We start from the raw sequence: 20,606 nt of genomic DNA, 5'->3' as shown, positions 1-20,606 counted from the left end.
CACTTGTTCCACTTCACCGCGGGGCACTCCCGGCCCCCCCCGCAGCCTGCCTCAGCCGGCGCCTCATGCTTCAGCTGCTTCAGACACAGGTAAAACTCACCCCACTCACAAGCTCGCACGATTACAGACACATATTGACATTAATCACACAATGCATTAACCATATGATGATACAGTGTCCGGACACCACACACACACGCTCTCACTCCTGCTCTATCAGGAGTGATTTCTTAGCCGCTCCATCGGCAGAGATGCACACACACACACACTCCTGCTCCATCAGGAGTGATTTCTTAGCCGCTCCATCGGCAGAGATACACACACACACACTCCCGCCCTATCAGGAGTGTGCTTTTTCCACGCACAGGGTCCACTCCACCCCCAGGGCTGCCCTATCAGCCCGGTGAGACCCCCTCCCGCTGGCCGCTTCTCTCTCTGCCGCACTATCGCACCCCTAAAGACTCTGAAATAGGAAATGATACCTCTAGGGGATTATGTTATCAAAAGGCAGTAACAAAGATTTTCTCACATCGTTCCTGTGGGTATTAGACAGCCAAAGCAGTCCACCTTTTAAAAAAATAACAATCTTTTCCTCATGTTTTTGAACTTGTATCTCTTAGGCATCACCTCAATGTATTTCCTGGGGGCAGTTAGGGGAAATACTTTAAAACTATCTGGAAATAAAACAGCAGATTAAAAAAACTGAGTTATTTAATATGTCATATGGAGATGAGCGCAAGGTAAAAATAGGAGCTATAGGGCTTATCTTGCTTAAATTCAGAATTTTAGAGGAAAGAATTTTAGGCTCTTGAATGACTTCATATATGGGTACATTCTGGTTTTGAAAATAGTATCTAAATCCTAGTCTAAATGCATTCTGTAAATAACCACAACCCAATACATCATATATTTTGGTTGTGTGGTGCAGTAACACAAAACAGGTAGACATGTTTAGTTTGCAATGCTTTTATTAGAATAAATAGAAGGACAATTGACATTCACAAAATCAATGACATATCATGGGAGTGAAGATGGGAAATTGTATCAGTCAGGAAGGTGGTGTGTTTGGAGATGGTGATTTAAGAAGAAATGAGAAACTTTCTGTATGCCACCTCTGAACAAGACCTTAGCCTTACAGTATGTGCAGCACAAAGAAGCACAAATGCATTACTCAAAGAAGAATGATTGCTGAAATTAAGAATTTCATTTGCAAGTTGTCCAGCCATCAATTCAAGGATGGTTGCACAGCAAGATCAACAGAAAGGAACAGGATTATTTTAATAGCTGTGTTTATTTCCTGTAGAAAAACCAGACTCTCAATATCAGTGTCAGAATTTCTCACAAGAATAAAAACAGTGGTCCTGAATCCTAAGTTATTCAATCACGATGTTAAGCTATCTCTTGAAGTTCTTATTTATTCCTGGATATAAGTCCTAGGTACAACTTGTGTAAGCAGAAATATCAGCACCCAAAGATCTGAAAAGTCACACACTTCTTCAGGAATATCTCCCTAGATACTGAAGGCTTTCCACTTAGTGAAGAGATAATATTATACTACAATACTAGAGTAAAGGGGATCTGTTTCTTAGGGGTAGGCAAGCATTATTTCCAGCCCTTTTTCTCCTTAGGGAGAACAGTATCTACCAAAGAGGAGTATCATGTCACTTGGATTGTGTTTGATCAAGAAAAGGAATGGGTGGTCAGCCCTAAACTCTTCAAACTCAGAGGAATGTTGGATGTCTCCAGTCACAACCTCTGAGCCACCTGCCTCAGTGCCCTCTTCAGTGACTTCCATGTATGCCTCGTGGACGGCCTCAGATACCCTCAGGCTCTCTGCTGCAGAGATGCCAGAGAGGTTGGCTGAGGGGCTGAACAGGTCGGTCATACCCAAGGATGTCAGGACAGATGTGAAGTTATATTTCTCCTCAATCTTCATGCGTGGGAGGTACACTTTCACCTTCTTCTTTTCCATCACCCTGGGACTGGTCCATTCCAGGAGTTTATCATAGCTGATTTTGTTCTCAAGCTGCAAAGAGAAGCAGGGAAGTAAATGTCTGAGACAAAAGTTAAGCTGAATGCTTTCTTGGAATACTTTCTTCATCACTTTGATTTTTTATTTCCCCTAGGACAAACTTTTCTTCTTTAACAAACATTTGAAACTACCCACAGTGATAAAAGTCCTGCTACCTTGCCTGCCTCTGATACCTGATGGAGATTGGTGCATATAGCAGCATTCTCTTCTGGAGGACTGCAGCAGCACTACACTGCTTTACCTACATTTTATAAAACTGAGCTCAGGACTCTCCTAAGAGGCTCTGCCTCAACACCTGGGCAGATTTTGTGCTCCCCTGCCTGCCCAGCACACCCATGGGGTGGGCAGCTGCAATGTCCATGGGCAGCAAAAGGTCTGACAGTAGCCAAGCTCCACTGAAGTCACAGCCCTTCTGCTTGCCCTGCCAGGGCCATACCTGTGCCAGGCCAGAGATGTCATCAGGCAGCAGCACCAACAGGCTCAGCTCTCCACTGGTGTACGGAAGCTCCAGGACCTTGATTTTGTCTTCAGCCACTCTTCCCACTTTGAAGGTGCTGTTCTGATGCATCATTTGCACAGGTCTGCTCTCTTGCTGCAAAAACAAAAATGTGAGATGATGTGATGTGGGAGCAATCTTTTTCTTTGGTCAGACAAATGTACAGGGCCTTTGAAAGGACAGGACTCAATCTTCAACCATGCTGCCTTTGGAAAAGAGCTGTATCTCTATTTTCCTCTCTTGCTTGCTTGTGTGTCCTGAAAGCCTGGTCAGACACAGATCTTGTGAACACTACTTGGCTTTAGGCCCACTCACTGACAATGATGGACTCAGAAAAAGCACCCAACCTGTGACAGATATTTGTAGCACCCAGACTCCTGCCTGTGTGAGCCAGCAGCTGCCCTGGCCAGAGGTATGTCCATGCCCTCCTACCTCAGTCACGTTGAAAGGCTCTTCCCGAGTGTATTCTTCCTTAAATGCCATTTTCCATATCCCTTTGAAGTAAATGACATTCACAAAGACCAGAGCAGTATTGAGGTCAACAGAGTCTGACACCAGGAAGTCTTGGATCCGTCCTTTAAGAAAGAGACAGGGCAGAGAGGTAAGATACAGCTCCTCTGCACAAATCTCTGTGATGTTGGGGTGAGGGTGGGGGTTCCTGCTTTGTGGAGTTTCATTTTCATAGCAATAAGCAACCTGTGCTTGCTTGACCCACCTTTTCTAGAGGTTATGAGGAGAGGAAGACAAGGATACATGTTATGGTAGGTGAGGGAAAATGCCTGCTACCAATTTTTAAGTCCTTACCATTTGTCTCTTTCTCCACCCAGGAATTGATGAGCTGTCTTGCTTCCTCTGCAGCTGTTTTGAAGTCAACTTCTTCCAGCTCTGCTTTGTAGAATTTCTTTGCACACTTTATGTATTCCTATAAGAAAAAGGGTTACAGTTGTCAGACTGATGAGGACTTGGAATTATACAGATGTCTAAAGCAAGACTGTGAAAGAAAGCAGAATGGTTTAAGGAACAGTGAATGTTTACTCCTGGGTTTGAGCATCAGACATTGAACATGTCAGCCACATCTGTCTTCCTGTAACTGAATCTTAAAGCCGTACAAGGACTGCTTCACATATATAGGTCTGCACTTTTTGATAAGACAGGGTTCCAAGTTAAAATTTTGATGTATCTCCTTCATTTTACCAAAACAGTTTCACTTTAACAAACATTTCTGAAGACAGACAATGTTTGTCTCCTTCTCTTTGTGTTCACTCTTTAGGGTTTTGAATATGGTGTTCTCACATTCTTATATTTCAAAAGCAAAGCTTCCTTTCACTAGGAAAACTGAAAATTTCAGTTTTCAATATTTCAAGTAATAAGGTTTATTAAATTTCTCTTAAAATTTACTTTTTTCATCACATGCCATTTTTCTAGTAAATTAACAGCAATCTTGATTACTCCCTGTGATATGCAATATAGGCATATTTTATGCCATTATATCTTTTGCTTTCATCTAACAGGCACAGAAAAGTCCAAACTCATCCTGTACCAGTTCCCCTCATGGCTCACAAGCACCTCTTCATCAACAGAGCAGGCTACTGTTGGTGGTGCATCTCTAGGGCAGTCACAGGGCATTTACAGGAAATTTCGTGGAAGTCATGTCATAGTATAACTCACCTGAAGAATAGGGTATGTTTTTTCAATATAGAGTCTGTCAGCAATCCTGAGTGAGTTAGTAGCATTTTGCCTCCTGATGTCTGAGAGGAGGTCCTTGAAGGTTTTGTGGATGTACTCAGCAGTGCCACACTGAGGTGATGACATGAAAAAAGAAGATAAATTGCATAAGGAAATAAGATCCTAAAGTCTGGTCCCTTTCAGTTAAGAGTGATGCTACAGGGCTGTCTTCCCCCACAGACTGTCATCTTTGGGACAGCTAGTGCTGTGGTGGTGGTGCATGAATGGGCAAGTTCATCCTTGTCAAGACAAATCCCTTGAAATGTGCTTTTTAAAAGATGCAGTTGAGTTCCTGTCACTGAGACTTCTGGGCTCTTCTCTGCCCAGCATCTTCCTGCCCAGCTGGAAATTGAACTGCTGTACCCTGAGCCCTCTTCGCTCATCCCCCAGCAGCACCTGCCTGGAAAGACACCCTGGTGCCCAAAGCATTCTCCCCACACCCTTACTTGTTCTGGTGCAAGATAAGCAACCTGCTGTCTTTCTATGTTTGTTTAAAAACAGGTGAATCAGACCCTCCTTCCCTCCCTCCACAGATCCCCTTGGTTTGAGGCCATTACTGTAGTTTTTGTCAGGGTCTGAAACTGCCAGGAGGGGAGGCAGAAAAGTTCTACTTTTATTCTGAGGAGAAAATAAGACAGAAGGAAGAGTAAATTATTTCTCTACCTGGGAGTCAGAAATGTCTGTATCTCCTGTAACATTATCAAAGTGAAGAACCTGCAAGAGAAAATACCAGTGGTAGAAATGAGAAGCATGACCAAAAACAATGTGAATTTGAGATTTACACATGTTGCTTGTGTAAAAAAACTTGTTAGCTCAGAAAAAAAAAATAAAAAAGATTATGAGAAAATAGATTAACTAAAAATTCACAGGCAAGCTTGCAACTGGTCTATGCCCTCTGTGACCTTCTTGGAAACTGTCAATACTATTCTTTGCTTTGTCTTGGTTCTTGTGCATTGAAACAGGTGAAAACCTCGTCAGTGGGTATTTTTCAGTGATGTTACTTAGAAGGAACAAGTAGCATAAGTAGAGGTGACTTTACACCTGTGTAAGTGACTTACCTTCTGCATCTGGGATTGAGTCCTACCCCTTGCTCCCATATAGACCAGGGCCAGGGTTGAAAGCATGCTCAGGGAGGAAAAGAGCACGTTGTCATTGCTGCGGTGCAATCTCACCTCTTTGAATACATCAAAACAAAATTCTGCATTTGCTGCACTGATGGAGCCCATTGTGAAATCTCTGTTGTCTGAAAAAAACCAGAAAGTTGTCTGACTTACTGTGGTGAAATAGGTCAATTGTAATGCAAAAAATTCAGTGCACATAAACCCCAAACAGAGTTTTTTCAGCAAACAGAATCCAGTGGTGTGGATTCAAAAGGCAGATATGGTTTTGGATTCATGAGCCAAGTGTTGGACATCTGCCAGCTGTGCATAGGCTGGTGAAAGAAGAAAACACAGACTAGAAAAAGCAGTGTGCAGCTGCTAGAGAACAAAATCCAGGGTACTCTACCATATGTATCACAGTCCCTATCAAATCAACATGTTCATGTGACCGTCATCTCCTAATGTGAGATAATTTGAACAACAATGCATCTAACTGTTCCCCTGATAGAATAGATACTCATTCTCTCACTACATTGAACTGATTGTATAGGTGATATAAGGTAGATTTTTTTATTATTTACCTATTCTACTTACTGTTATATTTTAGGCTTTAAACTCTGTTTTTGTTCCTGGAGAAGAAACAGATTCATTAAGCAAATGCTTGGGGGGGGGGGGGGGGAAGAGGGGTTTATTGTCATTTGTCTTTGAAAATGTAGCTATTAAAGATAACACAGAACTGTAGAATGATAGGATCTTTTGAACATTCAGCACTCCTTAGTTTCATTCAGAGAATATCTTACATAACACATAGAATTTAAAAAAATTCAATTTTGTCTTTTAATACTAAATGAAAAATTAAAGCAATAGAGGAAGAAGGGAGAAAGTCTGTTGTAACTTATCACCAGCTTTTCAGTGTGGAAGAGTTAGTAAAAAAGGTACAGTTCATAAATACAAATACTTTGACTTTATGCATGCAAGACTGTGAAACAGCAAAATAATAGAGAAGATTCATCTGAAGGCAGGTAAGGTTTCTGCAGAAGGCATCCTGCGATAATTAGTTTCTTCAACTGATACTGAAGGCCACAAACATGAGGTTACATCAAAACAGTTATAAGTATTGTAAAAGACAATTGTTTTTATCTTGCAGATTAGAACTTAAACCATAATTGAAAGAAATGCTTACCTTATCAGATTCACCAGGGAAAGGTAGAGCACAGCTTCTCAGCTGTACTTGGGGCAGACTTGACAAACCCCTTAGAATATATCTTGTGTTATTTTGTGACACGCCCCATGCTGTCTGTTCTGTGTTTACCCAGTAAAGTGATGGATGGAGCTCAATGTCAGACATGCACTTTTACTTGGAATAAGTCCATTCTTTGAAACAAAACAAAAAAAAAAAAAAAAAAAAAACCAAACCAAAACAAAAAAAAGTATTTTAACTTAAAGTTTCCAAAAAGGAAGGTTTATTCATCATAGCACATAAAACCTTGCAGAAAAGACAGAACATTAAAATGACTGAAGCAAAAATAAAAATGACTGAAGCAAAAATAATGATAAAAGCTATTCATTGGAACTTGAGTAGTAAGTATGATTTGGTTATGGCAGCAAATAGTATATCATAGCTTGTGAAAATAAAACAAAAAAGAGTCATGTGGAATTCAGTCTTGTAGAATGTAGGAATTTCACCTCATTTTCCTTAATATTCCTTTGTCTTGAATAATGATAGGCCAGATTAATTTCAGAGTCATCATTTTGTAAACTTACAAATTTTGGTAAGATCAGCATATGCAGGGATGAATTTATTGCAACTTTTCTCCCAGTGTTGGCTAGACTACCAGTATCACCAATCTTTCTTCCTATCAGAATCCATAGCTCTTCCTAAAGAATAGAGAAAATTTGCCACTGAGGAGCAAGGAAAGGGCATTTTCAATGTTTATTGCCAAATTTAATAAAATGGAAGTATATTTTTTTGCAAGAAGTTATATACATTTGTCTGGTGTCCCTTGCTGCATTGAAAAAGACCACAGACATAGGGTTTCACAGAGCACAGTTTTTCATTCCAGAGCAATCTAGTTCAAGGAACTCAGACACAGTTGCAGTCTGGGCAGCACATCAGTGGAACAAAACCCTCAGTGAGAGTGTTTTGGGAATACAAATTAATTTCAGCGCATCTATACAGGGAAGAACTACAGAACTAATGAAAAATGTGTTGGGGAAAGAGAAGTTGAGAAAATAAGACAAGATTTCTGTAACTTTTTAATTCAGGCATCAGGATATTTAGATCCTAGTCAGATGCTACCAGAAAAGGATTTGAAGTCGCCGCTATAATTTTGAAGGGTAGTTTAAGGTGTGCTGTTCTTTTCCACAGGTCACAGCACCAGATGCTAGGTTCAAAATGTGCCTTTTTTACATACAGAGGCCATTCTTACAGGACCATTCTTACATTCTTCCACAAGCAACTTCATGGCACATCAGCTGAGCAAACCAGCTGAAGAAACATTCATGGTCTGCAAGACAGTCATAATATACAATAGCAAGCAGAAACCAGTTGCATAATTCCTTTGAAATAAAAGAATGGATGGACAATAAAAGAAAATGCTTTGACCTCTTAAATGCTACATAATTTTAAAACAGAAATCCAAAGTCAATACACAAAATGGCTCTGAAATTGTCTAGAACAAATTATGCCTCAGGAGAGTAGAGGTGGACTTTTTAACTCTTTTCATTTCTGTGAAAGAGGAAAGTCTCTGGATCATCCCTACCTTTCTCTCTAGTACAGTTCTTCATAGTCCCATTCAGATGAAGTTGCTCACGCAATAGGAGCCATGAAGAGCTCAGTTTGGACTGGTGCATTTAAATCTGACAGGTACTTTACTTTACAGGTATAGTGTGCAGTCCAGGCCAGTCTACTTCAACCCTTGTTATTGCAGGAACAAGGCTTTTGAGGTATGATCTTTGGACTTTGACCCACTTGGGTGCCTCATCACTGCAGGTCTATTGCAAAGAGAATGAGATATTCTCTCACAGTAGCAGTGTGTAAACTGGTCACCACTGCACTGTTGTGAGTCCCATTTAGCTGAAAAGGGTCCCACCTTGCTGGAGGACAACAGGTCAAATGGATGCATGTGCCTGTGTAGGGTGAACCTTTAACCACACAGCTGGGAGATACTCCCTAGACTACAAGCTATTCCTGCAGCTGCTGCCCCTTCTGCCTTTCCATCTTAAAACTGCCTTGTTTCTGTTCAAACTGCCTTCTACACTTGAGGCCATGGTCCATTGCAATATACTTGACAGCTCAGAAGGCAAAGGACTAGCCAGAATATTTGTCCCTGTCACTTCTAATGTTTGAATATGCCTTGAGTCTTCTTCCTTGTCAATCAAATTATCTGGTGGTGTGCTTCAACTCACCATATGTGAGCCACCTTGGCCCTTGTGCACCATCCACCTGAATCATATTTGCATCATCATAGACAGCCTGTAACTTGGTAGCTACAAAGATGTCCCATGAGTTGGTACAGGTGTTTTGTAACATCCAACTCACAGCATTAATGTTGTTAGCAAAAGACTTCTGAGCTGAATATATTCACTAATGAGAGAAATCTTTTGGTTTACAATAGAGAAGGAGCAGTCCTCTGCTTGAAGAGTGTGCTACTGCACAACCCAGGTCACTGTTTTTTGTTAGCATTTCTATTTTTTATTGGTCAAATGAATGATTAATGTAAAGCAAATTGCAGAGGCAACTAAATCATTCCACAAGTAAGTAAAAATCTTGATTATGATCAGCTGTCAGCATAGAATTGTAAGAATATGAGAGGTAGTGCCTAGTGAACTGGGCAACTTTAGATCTGTCATGGAGTCCAGTGAGGTTAAGCAAACCTTCCTGCTTCTTAGGAAAGAAGATGATGTATTGCCCTGTCCAGCACAGCTGTGCAAGCAGCACAAACACAAAAGGATGTGTTTATCCACATATCCTTGTTTGACAATGCTTGGCCCAAGAAAGAGGTCAGCTAAGGCTCAGTTGTCCTTTAGTCTGCCAGGCATTTCATTGTGGTGCTGTCCCTAAACCAACAGACTCTTGGACATTTGGACCTTTACAAAAGGATATGAAGTCCAGGTCAGCTCACAGACCAAAGCCTCTCATCCAATCACAACATCTCACGCAGAGCTCAAGACTTAGTTCGCATCCATGCTGCTGTACTTTTGTCAGTGGGAAGGAGCATTTTGATTGTTTTGTGTTTGTCTTGCTCAGAGTGAATGCCAGTGATTGTTCGGTTAGGTGCTACTGCAGACCTTGGTGCTGTAGATAATCAATGATGGTTTCTCTCTCACTTGTCCTGTAGGACCATGTCCTTCCCCCAGTCTGAAGAAACTTCAGGTGTCTGGTCAAGCTCCTTCAGACAGGAGCTCTTAGCCCACCTGCTGTCTTTCATTGGTAGCCCTGTGCCATCCTGAAGTGTTGGGCATCTTTGCTTGCAGTGCTGCCTTGGTCACCCACAGACTGTGACAGGGCTGTGCATACCTCAGTGTTGGCAGAGTGAATTTCTCCAGTGAAGGCATCTTCAGAAGGGTCCCGTAATGGATTTGGTCACAAGTCACTCATCCTTACTGCATCTGCCTAGCAGTGCACACAGCGTCCAAGGTCTGCAGCTGTACAGGTTCTGGACCAGCACACACAGCTGTCCCTTTATCAGTCGCCACAGCACACATGAAGTCCCTTGTTCATCCCTCAAGTCCATGGAATCAGCCAGCAGCCAGGGTGGCCCTGGGAATGGCCTCACAGGCTCCTAAGGAGGCAGCAGGGTAACGGGGGCCTTAGAGCCAGCACATACACAGGGCAGGAAGGATGGCAGCTGGCATTGGCACAACATTTGGCATTGGCTGTGCCACGTGGGAGCTTAGTTACCAGCATCCCTCTCCACAGAGAAGCCTGTTTGTGGCAGCCTGTGGCTAACACTGCCCACATCACCATGCCTGCTACATTACCTCCCATCACTCACAGTCTGCCCAGCATGTCCTTTATCTCAGCACATACTCCCAGGAAAAATAGCAGTTTTCTTTTGTACAAAATAGGATAAACTAGTATATTGGTTCCTTTCAACACAGACAACCTTCCACAAAGCCTTCCTCTCCTCTGAGTAGCAGCCTACTGAGATTCTTGGCAATATTCCTGCCTCCTGCAGGAAAAGACTGTACAGAAAAGGTAAAGTATCACTGCACAAAGGTCCATGCCATCATGTTGGCTTTGCAAAAAAGAACTGGGAGGCCTGGCAGACACTGAGCTGACCCTGAGTCAGCAGTGTGTCCTTGTGGCAAGTAAAGTCAACAGCACAAGGGGATGCCTTAGAAAAAGCACTGCCAGCAGGTAGTGGGAGGCTTTCCTGCCCATCTACCCAGCACTGGTGGGACCACAGATGGAATGCTCTGTCTGGCTCTGGGCTTTCCATTCCAAAAGAGATGGGCATGTCCTGGGGAATGGGACCAGAGAAGATAAGTAAGTGCTTAAAGTATCTGTCATGAGAGGAGAGGCTCGGAGACATGGGACTTGTTACCCTGGAGAGGAGAAAGTGCAGGGGGTTTCATCCATGTGCATAACCTTCTTGATGGGAGGGTAAAAAGATGCAGCTAGACTTTCTCCTGTAAACAGACAAGAGAGAAAGAACATGACCTGAAATAGCAGAAATTACATTTAAACATAAAAAAATACATTTTCATTTGGATAGGGAGGTAAATCCAGGTTGCCCAAAGAGGCTGTGGAGTCTCCATCCTTGGAAATATTCAAAACCCAGAAGGACATGATCCCAAGTAACCTGCTGTAGCTGACCCTGATGGAAAGGTGGAGCTTGGAATAAAAAATAAGCAGAGGTCACTTCCAGTCTCAGCTGTTCTCTGCTTCCATACTATATCTAGAGGAAGATCTCAAGGGAGGTGGAGAGAGCAGGGTTATTACACATTAATGTGCAAAGAAAGAACAGCAGTGTGGATGAGGTACTTGGAATGGGAGTGTATGGCACGTTTCACAGACAAGTATTGTTTCCATGCTGCATGGAGAGAAATGTTGCCTCATAGTGGCAGACCCTTGGATGTCTCTTTGTACTTTCTGGACTGGTGCAATTTGTACCACTAGATGCAGAAAGCTTCAGATTTTGTCTTGTTACCTGCTAAGCCTTATTTCTCGTCCTGCACAGCAGTCTGTATGAGAAAAAGGGTCTCAGTTCTCCAGAAAACACATTTGGAAGGCTGTGACAAAAATGCCAGTCACAACAAGGATGTTTTCAAGGTTTATTTATTTTTGCTTTTTTTAATGAAAATGTTTTGGAACATTTTAATATTGTTAAAAGCAAATATTAAAGCAAGTTACAAGTTTATTACAGTATTTCTGAATTAGCTCTTTTTACTGCCTCCTGTCTTTTCTTTTTGGAAAGGAGAAGCTTTGTACTTGCCTCTGAGTCATGGCCCCTTTACTTTTCTCCCATTCCTTCATTTTGACCATTATTGCTGTTCAGGAAACAACATTGGCCACTGAGGCATATCTTTGTACTTTGAGCATTTTCTGGTTTAATTATCATAGGAAGGAAAGTTTTCAAATGTAACCCTTTTGAAGTCTTCTTATTGTTTAAGTGTACAGACTTTTAAATTTAACAGACTAGATCAAGTGCTTCTGGCTACAAGAGATGCAGAATGTGATTAAACTGCTTATGGCAAGCCTTGAGATTTTGAAATTTTGCATCTCTTGGAACAGTTTAGACCACTGCTTTAATTTCTGAGGAAAACTAATTAAAATTTACTTGGTGAAATAGCTGTCTTTACCTCTGGAGAAGACCTGAGTCTATATCACAAATATCCTGATGATATTCAAATAATGTGGATGTCAGACAGGTAGCACCACCTTCTTTCCTCTACAGATCTGCTTTTATCATGCCACACTGTATTTTAATGTGGAAATAGAATCATAGAATCATAGAATGTCCTGAATTGGAAGGATCAGGATCATGAAGTCCAACTTCTGGCCCTGCATACAGCAGCCCCAAGAATCACAGCACGTACCCAAAATCGTTGTCCAAACACTTCTTGAACTTTATCAGGCTGGTGCTATGACCTCTTCCCTGGGGAGCCTGTTCCAGTGCCCAAACACCCTCTGGGTGAAAAGTCTTTTCCTAGTATCTAAGCTAAGCCTACCCTGACACAGATTCCTGATATTCCCTCAGGGCCTGTTATGAGTCACCAGAGAGGAGATAAGTTCCTGGTCCTCTGCTTCCCCACCTGAGGAAGCTGCAGACTGCAGTAAGATCTCTCTCTCAATCTCTTCTTCTCCAGGCTGAACAAACCAAAATCCTAGCTGCTCCTTCTATTTCTTCCCCTCAAGGCTCTTTACCATCCTCATGGCCCTTCTTTGGATACTCCCCAATAATTTATTGTCTTTTTTATACTGTGGTTCCCAAAACTGCCCCCAGCACTGGAGGTGAGGCTGCCCCAGCTCAGAGCAGGGCAGGACAATCCCCTCCCTTGCCTGCCTGGCCATGCTGTGCCTGATGCCCCCCAGGACAGGCTTGGCCCTCCTGGCTGCCAGGGCACTGCTGGCTCGTGTTCAACTTGCCATCAACCAGGACCCCCAGGGTCCTAACCCTAACCCATTGACCAGGATCCCACAGGTCCCTTTCCGTGGGGCTTCTCTCCAGAAACCTATTCCCCAGTCTATATGTACATTCAGGGTTTCCCTGTCCCTTATTATTGAAATAGCTGATATTAGCAACAGAGTACCTCCTCTCAAAACTCTCAGTGGGGAAATGCTTTGCCTAAGGGTTGTCCATCTACTTATTCTTTCCTATGCCCTTTGAGTTATATGATTTTTTGATGATTTCATAATCTCAAATGGTAGAGTCGCTGGAACAGTTTTTCCTTGAAATATTTATCCAACTAATAGTGCATCTTTAATACCTGTTGGAATGATATCAAAGACTACATAAGAACAACTTAATATTTCAGTGGGCTATTTCTTGGTAATCAGTATTACAGAGAGGAATCAAACTATAGATGTGTGCATTCATTTCTTTCATAAATGGGTAACTTCATATCTACATAACTTTATTCATTCTAAAAACTGGAGGATTCTGTACTAAATCCCATTTTACTCACAACAGTTACCAATGTAATAATATTTTAAGGCTTAGCCACCCAGAAAATTAAGAAAATTCAGATAATTTCATGACCAGGATTTGTAACTTTCTTTTATTATGTTAAGAAAGAAAAAATCAATTATGTGCATCAAAATCAGTAATATATTATTAGAATGAAAACAGGTCATAATATTGTGCCAATGGAACCATACATGGAGATGCTAGTGGGCACATCAGGAAAAAAGACAGAGAAAATTAGGATTCTCATGTATTTCTTGAAAACAAGAGATGTAGTCTTGAGCTACCATAGGAACAAAGAAGCCCACCTACATTCATGGAATAATAATGCTCTTGAGTTTTGAACAACTGAGAACTTTCCAGGAACAAATTGAAGTTTATTTGCTAAGCAAGATCAACAGAGACAGGAATTACTTAAAAGCTGTGTTTTTTAACAAAACTCCTATGGAGAAATCAGATTCTTTAACATCACTTTCAGGATGTTCTCAAATTTAAAGTGACTTCCAGTGTTTTAAACAAGAATTCAGATAACTTTTGCTTGGCAGTTGAGTCCTGGATCATCCAATATCCATGTTTCAGGCTTTGAAGCTATACTCTGTGACAAGACATAACCAAAGTTAGATCCCCTTGAACATTCTGAAGTGGAAGGGAAACACTCCATGACTCTGGAGAGCCTCTGGAAGAAATTCAGTATTACATGAGGTACTCATGGTGAGAGGACAGCTCTGGTCATAGTGGATATGTGCACCATTTCCCGACAGATAAGTAAAAAAAAAAAAAAAAATTACATAGGCACCAATTAACACCCTGCATAGCAGAATCTTGTCCACAAGCATCTTCTCCAGACTGGGGATTTCAAAGCCAGTGTTCTGGGAACTGCATGGGTTTGTTAGCAGGACAGTAGGGAATGGCATGAGCATAGCCCATGGCTTTCCATGTAATGGAATACCAAAGACTTGGAGCCCTGTCTGCAATTCCTTCCTCAAGTGAAAATCATGTGAGGGCCTCTATTCTCTGAGGGCTTATTCTTTACTTGGCTCAATCCACAGTAAACCAATCTGAGAAGGGAAAGGAGCAAACACACTGCTGTTTCCTCACCCGCAGGTGTGTCTTTGCTATGGAAGCTTCAGGAAAGGGCACAACTTAGAGTAGCCTTTTCACATGCAGAAAATATTGAAGAGATGAGATTATACTACAATGCTAGAGTAAAGTGGGTCTGTTTCTTAGGGGTAGGTAAGCATTATTTCCAGCCCTTTTCTCTTTAGGGATAACAATATCTACCAAAGAAGAGGATCAGGTTGCTTGGATTGTGTTTGATCAAGAAAAGGAATGGGTGGTCAGCCCTAAACTCTTCAAACTCAGAGGAATATTGGATGTCTTCTGTGTCATCTGCTGAGCCAGTGCCCTCCTCAGTGCCCTCTTCAGTGACTTCCATGTATGCCTCGTGGATGGCCTCAGATACCCTCAGGCTCTCTGCTGCAGAGATGCCAGAGAGGTTGGCAGAGGGGCTGAACAGGTCGGTCATACCCAAGGATGTCAGGACAGATGTGAGGTTATATTTCTCCTCAATCTTCATGCGTGGGAGGTACACTTTTACTCTCTTCTTTTCCATCACCTCAGAACTGGTCCACTCAGCAAGTTTTTCAAAGCTGATTTTGTTCTCAAGCTGCAAAGAGAGGCAGGGAATGAAACACATGGGATGCAAATCCAACTTCTTTCTACCAGTCATTTCTGCAAAGGCTATCATAAAAGTAAAACTCCAACCAGAATGGTTCCTGAAGCTCATCCTATTGGCATCCTTCTGCTATTTTATTAATTGCCTCTCCAGTACCTGCCTGTGTCACTCTCCTTTTATTCATATTTTTTCCAACTTAACACATCCCTCTTTGTCCAAGTAATCTTGTGTCTCATGAGGCACAACCCAACAGTTTCACAGCCTAGCAAATTAGTCAGCTTGTGAAAGACTGCAAAAACAAGACCATGGAAATTTACCTACAACTGGTAGCACCTAACAAATGCAAACTGTACTACATCTGTAATAACTCTATTTTATAATTTAAAAATATTACTGAAATATGAGTCATTGTTCATATATTTTAGACTGCATTGATTTTTCTCCTTTCTTGAGTACAGATGGGTAATTTTATAACATTCCTTATATATACATTTTCTGCAGGGCTGCAGCAGGGCTTCTACACTGCTTTACCTACATTTACCTCAGGACTCTCCTAAGAGGCACCTGGGCAGATTTTGTGCTCCCCTGCCTGCCCAGCACACCCATGGGGTGGGCAGCTGCAATGTCCATGGGCAGCAAAAGGTCTGACAGTAGCCAAGCTCCACTGAAGTCACAGCCCTTCTGCTTGCCCTGCCAGGGCCATACCTGTGCCAGGCCAGAGATGTCATCAGGCAGCAGCACCAACAGGCTCAGCTCTCCACTGGTGTACGGAAGCTCCAGGACCTTGATTTTGTCTTCAGCCACTCTTCCCACTTTGAAGGTGCTGTTCTGATGCATCATTTGCACAGGTCTGCTCTCTTGCTGCAAAAACAAAAATGTGAGATGATGTGATGTGGGAGCAATCTTTTTCTTTGGTCAGACAAATGTACAGGGCCTTTGAAAGGACAGGACTCAATCTTCAACCATGCTGCCTTTGGAAAAGAGCTGTGTCTCCGTTTTTGTCTCATCTGCTGGTTTGTTCTGTCAGACACAGCTGTCACAAATCTGACAGTGAGGCCCCAGGTAAATCACCCAGCCAATGACAATAGAACTGTAAATAGAATAAATACACATCTGGCCAGAAACTGTGTCTGTGCCCCCCACCTCTGTCACATTGAAGGGCACTTCCTCAGTGTGTTCTTCTTTAAATGGGGTCTTCCATTTCCCTTTGAAGTAAATGGCATTCACAAGGACCAGCACAGTCTGAGGATTAACAGAGCTTGGTTCAAGGAAATCCTGGATCTGTCCTTTAAGAAAAAAGTAGGGCACAGAGTAGTAAGTTTCATAGCAGTAGTTTTAGAAGTCAATCATTATACTGCTCCTTCACTTGACTTTTCCTTCTCCAAAACCCTGCACATTGAATTAAGGTTCATGAGGATGATTTAATAATACACTGAAAGACTGGCAACTGGCCAGACATTTCTGCAAGAAGACAGGTAGGTTCAAGAGTGCTATAGATTCCCAGGAACATTTCTAACCAGCACTTGGAAAAAAATAAATATTTCTATAGAAAAGAAGGAAAGAGAAAGGGAAGAACCAACACAGATTTTCTCAGTATGTTTGTTTCTCACAATTCACTCTAAGTTTTTCCTCCCACCTCAACACAATAAATGCACACAAGCTTCTGAATAATTTATTTCCCATCATCAGTTTAGTATGCATTACCTTCTCCCCTGGAAGCCCACTTCTTACCTACCCAGCACATCCTTGTAAAAATATGCCAATATTCTAGAGAAGCTGGGAGTAACCTTGCATGAGTTAATTTCTCCAGATGCAAAAAGAGTGTATATAAAATGTACATATTAAGTGTGCATATCATGGCACCTCTGCCTTTGCCAGATGTATTTAAAACACTCTGTCACTGCCACACAGGTGCAATAGAGTCATCCCTTTCCACAGAAAATATCCACTAATGGCGACAGGAAGAGGAAATTTCTCCTCTAATGTTTAGTCCTTTCAGAAATTGCTAAAATACAGTTGTCAGAGAGAAGTATATCTCATAGTCTTGTCTGACTTACCCTTTGTCTGATTCTTCACCCAGGAATTAATGCGCTGTCTGGCTTGATTTGATGCTGTTTTGAAGTTGACCGTTTCTAGACCAGATCTGTACAGCTTCTTCACACATTTTAAGTAGATCTGTAAAGACACCAATTAATTATAGCCAGTGAACTATTAATTTTTTAAAAACAATATGGAAGTGAAATAAAATATGGCTAATAAGATTTTTATAGTGATGTCATGGTTAAGGTGTTCTCATTGCTTACTTCCTGAAAGAATTTGCTAAATCTGGACCAGAAAAATTATTTTGTTTCATGACAATTTCAGATCTGACATCTTTACTACGTGACCAGTTAAGAACATGTATTAAAAATATTTAAGAATTTCTGGAAAAAAGCCTGACCCAAACCCCCTGGTTTTAGGTTAATTTTAGACTGTTTTATCATCTTTAAGTCCACTTCCTTTTTTCAAAGCATTTTCCTTATTTTTAAAGATAAGAAGTTCCTTTTATTTAGAATATGTTCCTTTTATTTAGAATATTTGTATCTTTTGCTTTGAAAATGTGAAAGATTTTGACACTTTCAAAATTTGATTTTGAGGTGAGCTTTCAAGTGAAGAAATATACCAAAATCAAATTATTTTCTGAAAAAAACTCCAACAACCAGTTAAAATGAAATGGTTTGGGGGAGCAAGTGGGGAGTGAGGAGTTATATTACCAATAATTTTGTTTATTACTACATTCATTTTTTTAGTAGAGCCATATTTTTGCCTCAAATTGTTTTCCATTTTAGACTGTTGCCAGGACCATGGCAAAGGGAAAAACCATGTAAATCCACACCAATAGGGACTATTGGATAGTGACTATTGGTCACCTACTCTGGCCAGTCCTCTGGGATTACAGAATTTTACAGGGTTTAGCAAGAGATCACTTACCGGTAGGATCTGACTTGTCTTTTCAGCATAGAGTCTGTTGGCAATGTGCAGTGAATAATTGGCTTCTGGTGCAGTGATATCAGAGAGAATTTCTTTAAACAGTAGGTGGATATTCATCGACTTGCCGCACTGATTTGTTGATCAGAAGACAGAAAAGTACAGATTGTTAGGTTATTTTATGAGAAAGAGTATTATTTATAAGGTACAAATAATGTGGGAAACAAACAGCGTTTGAACATTTGCAAGTGAACACGTAATAGAGTCTAAGAGTTCCATGGGAGGGGTGTTCAGTATAAGCAGCTGATGATGTATAATTCATTCACAGCCTATTATGCCACTAATTCTAGAGGTTAGTTATTGAAATTGGTGACTTTTCATAGGTACAAAGCAAAGCACTCCTTGCCTGTTCATGGCATTTTTTTGCAGAAGCTACAGATGGAAGAAGAGAGCTAGATGGCAAGGGAGTCAGGAAGTGTTTTGTTATACAGTGAAAAAATGAATCACCTGTCTCTAGTTCCAAGAATGGTGACACAGGCTAAAAGCATGTAAGAAAACTGCGCAATGATAAACAGTAGGTGCGACTGTATTTTTTCAGAATAATTGTGTTGAACAGCTGCTTTCTAAATGCTTACTGAGTCCCTAAATGCCCTAGCTTTAGATACTGCCTTTGTTAAAAAAAAAAAAAAAAAAAAAAAAGTCTCATTTTTTTTTAAGTCCCACCTTGTGTTTTGGATCCCAAGTGGGGACACACCGGGCTCCATGGCTTTTGTTATCTTTACAGAGGCAGCAAATTAACATGGACAGAAGCATACAGGTATCAAGGTACAGGGGCCCCTCATGGTTTTCTTGGGGTAGCAGTGGGAATTGGAGGCTGGAATAGTCCCTGCATCTTTGTAAGAGTGTGGTTACTTTCCATCCTTTGGGGATTCTGGGCTCTTTTCTGCTGTCCCACTTTGGAGTCTCAGCTTCAAGTCTGCCTACTGTACCCTGGCTTCAGGTACTGAGACCCTTGCAAGGGCTGTAGGTCAGCAGCACTTGCAGGTGTGGAGTTCATTTACACCAAAATGTATTCTGGTGCCCAAAGCACCCTATCCTTCCTGTCACTTGCAATATGGGCAGCCTGTCTTCTTTTTCTGGTGGTGTTTTAGAGTTTGGTTTTGTTGATTTTGGGTGGGTTTTATTTGTTTGATTTTGTTGGTGGTTGTTTGCTTGGCATTTGTTTTGCTGCTGTTGTTCTTTGGGATTTGGTAGTTTGTTGTATTTTTTTTTAACTTACATCTCTTAAATTAAGAGAATTAGCAAAGGTTTGGCAAGGTGTTGAAACTGCTAAAAACACAATCAGAACAGTCTATTCTCAGGAAAAGGATGTGAAAGAGAAATCAATGTACCTTAGATTTCTGTACCTTGGTCTGGATACTTCCGAGTCCTGCAATTTTGTCAAAGTGAAGAACCTGCAATGGAAAGTAAAAATTAGGTATGTGAAGTCCACTGTCAATTGCTGATATTTGTGCTAAAACTATAGGTTTTCACTAACCAAGGATGAACTGAGAAATTCCATGCGAGCTTTAAACCAGGCACCGCACTGAAAATTTGTGATTGTGATCTTCAGCTTAGATCCTTTCTTTTCCAGTTAATGGCATTGTCCATAAATCAGCTACAGCCTTACAGCATTGTATTTATAACTATGACTCTTGTTTTCCATATTTTTCATCTTTTGTATGTCTCAAGTTGTCCTATTCAGCTGGAAGGAATCAGGTCTCTGAGATAATATAAGCTGAAGAAAGAGACCTGCCTTAACCATCCTCCAAAACTGCTCTTTCTTAATGAAAACTAGAGGTTGTTCTTGCCCTTCATGGGGAAATGCAATAACTGAAAAGTAGCTCCAGAGTTTGGAAAGCCATTTTTTTGCTAGGCAGGTTTGGAAGATATAAATGGATAATCTGCTGTCTCTTTGAAAGGGATCAAAGAGAGTTTGTGCCCATTTATGTAACTTACCTTCTCCATCTGATACTCAGTGTTATTTCTTGCTCCCAGATAGACCATGGCCAAGGCTGCAATCATGCTCAGGGGGCAATAAAAGATGTTGTCATTGGGGTGGTGAAGTTTCACCTCTTTGAATACATCAAAACAAAATTCTGCATTTGCTGCACTGATGGAGCCCATTGTGAAATCAGCGTTTCCTAAAGCAAACAGAAATATCACTTTACGGTCACAAGATGTAGTGCTTGTTTTAAAGAGCATTGCCAATTGCCCAGAAACTGCCAGTTCATTGCTGGTTTTGTGATGCTGAACCAGTGAATGAAATGAAGCCTACAAATTCCGTGATCATTAGAAATATTGTAACTCCTGATCCATTCACATATGAACACGTTTGTTTTCTTTCAACAAGATCCTATCAGCAAGATAGTACCTTGTCCTTGCCTTTTAGGAAATAGAAAGTTTCATCCACCCTTCTATATGATAAATATAACATTGA

At 41.2% G+C, this 20,606-nt stretch overlaps 2 protein-coding genes across 2 annotated transcripts; both read right to left on the bottom strand.

The window, feature by feature from the left end:
• Nucleotides 1-1,575: 1,575 nt before the first annotated feature.
• LOC102037062 (ovalbumin-related protein Y-like) lies at nucleotides 1,576-5,491 on the bottom strand. Its single transcript, XM_031060969.1, has 7 exons — nucleotides 5,312-5,491; nucleotides 4,917-4,967; nucleotides 4,197-4,325; nucleotides 3,333-3,450; nucleotides 2,961-3,103; nucleotides 2,469-2,624; nucleotides 1,576-2,026 (listed from the first exon to the last, which is right to left on the bottom strand). The coding sequence occupies exons 1-7, from the start codon at nucleotides 5,477-5,479 to the stop codon at nucleotides 1,625-1,627; spliced, it is 1,167 nt and encodes a 388-aa protein (XP_030916829.1). The 5' UTR covers nucleotides 5,480-5,491; the 3' UTR covers nucleotides 1,576-1,624.
• A 9,227-nt stretch (nucleotides 5,492-14,718) lies between these two features.
• On the bottom strand, nucleotides 14,719-20,317 carry LOC102040797 (ovalbumin-like). The gene is made up of 7 exons (XM_005425847.2): nucleotides 20,126-20,317; nucleotides 19,534-19,581; nucleotides 18,131-18,259; nucleotides 17,218-17,335; nucleotides 16,304-16,446; nucleotides 15,866-16,021; nucleotides 14,719-15,151 (listed from the first exon to the last, which is right to left on the bottom strand). Exons 1-7 carry the CDS (start codon nucleotides 20,291-20,293, stop codon nucleotides 14,747-14,749), a joined length of 1,167 nt encoding a protein of 388 aa, XP_005425904.1. The 5' UTR covers nucleotides 20,294-20,317; the 3' UTR covers nucleotides 14,719-14,746.
• Nucleotides 20,318-20,606: the final 289 nt, after the last annotated feature.

This window comes from Geospiza fortis, unplaced genomic scaffold (genome assembly GCF_000277835.1).
Source record: "Geospiza fortis unplaced genomic scaffold, GeoFor_1.0 scaffold154, whole genome shotgun sequence".
NCBI classification, from domain to species: Eukaryota; Metazoa; Chordata; class Aves; order Passeriformes; family Thraupidae; genus Geospiza; species Geospiza fortis.
Note: the sequence above shows the minus strand (reverse complement) of the source record. Positions and strands in the feature narration are given on the sequence as shown.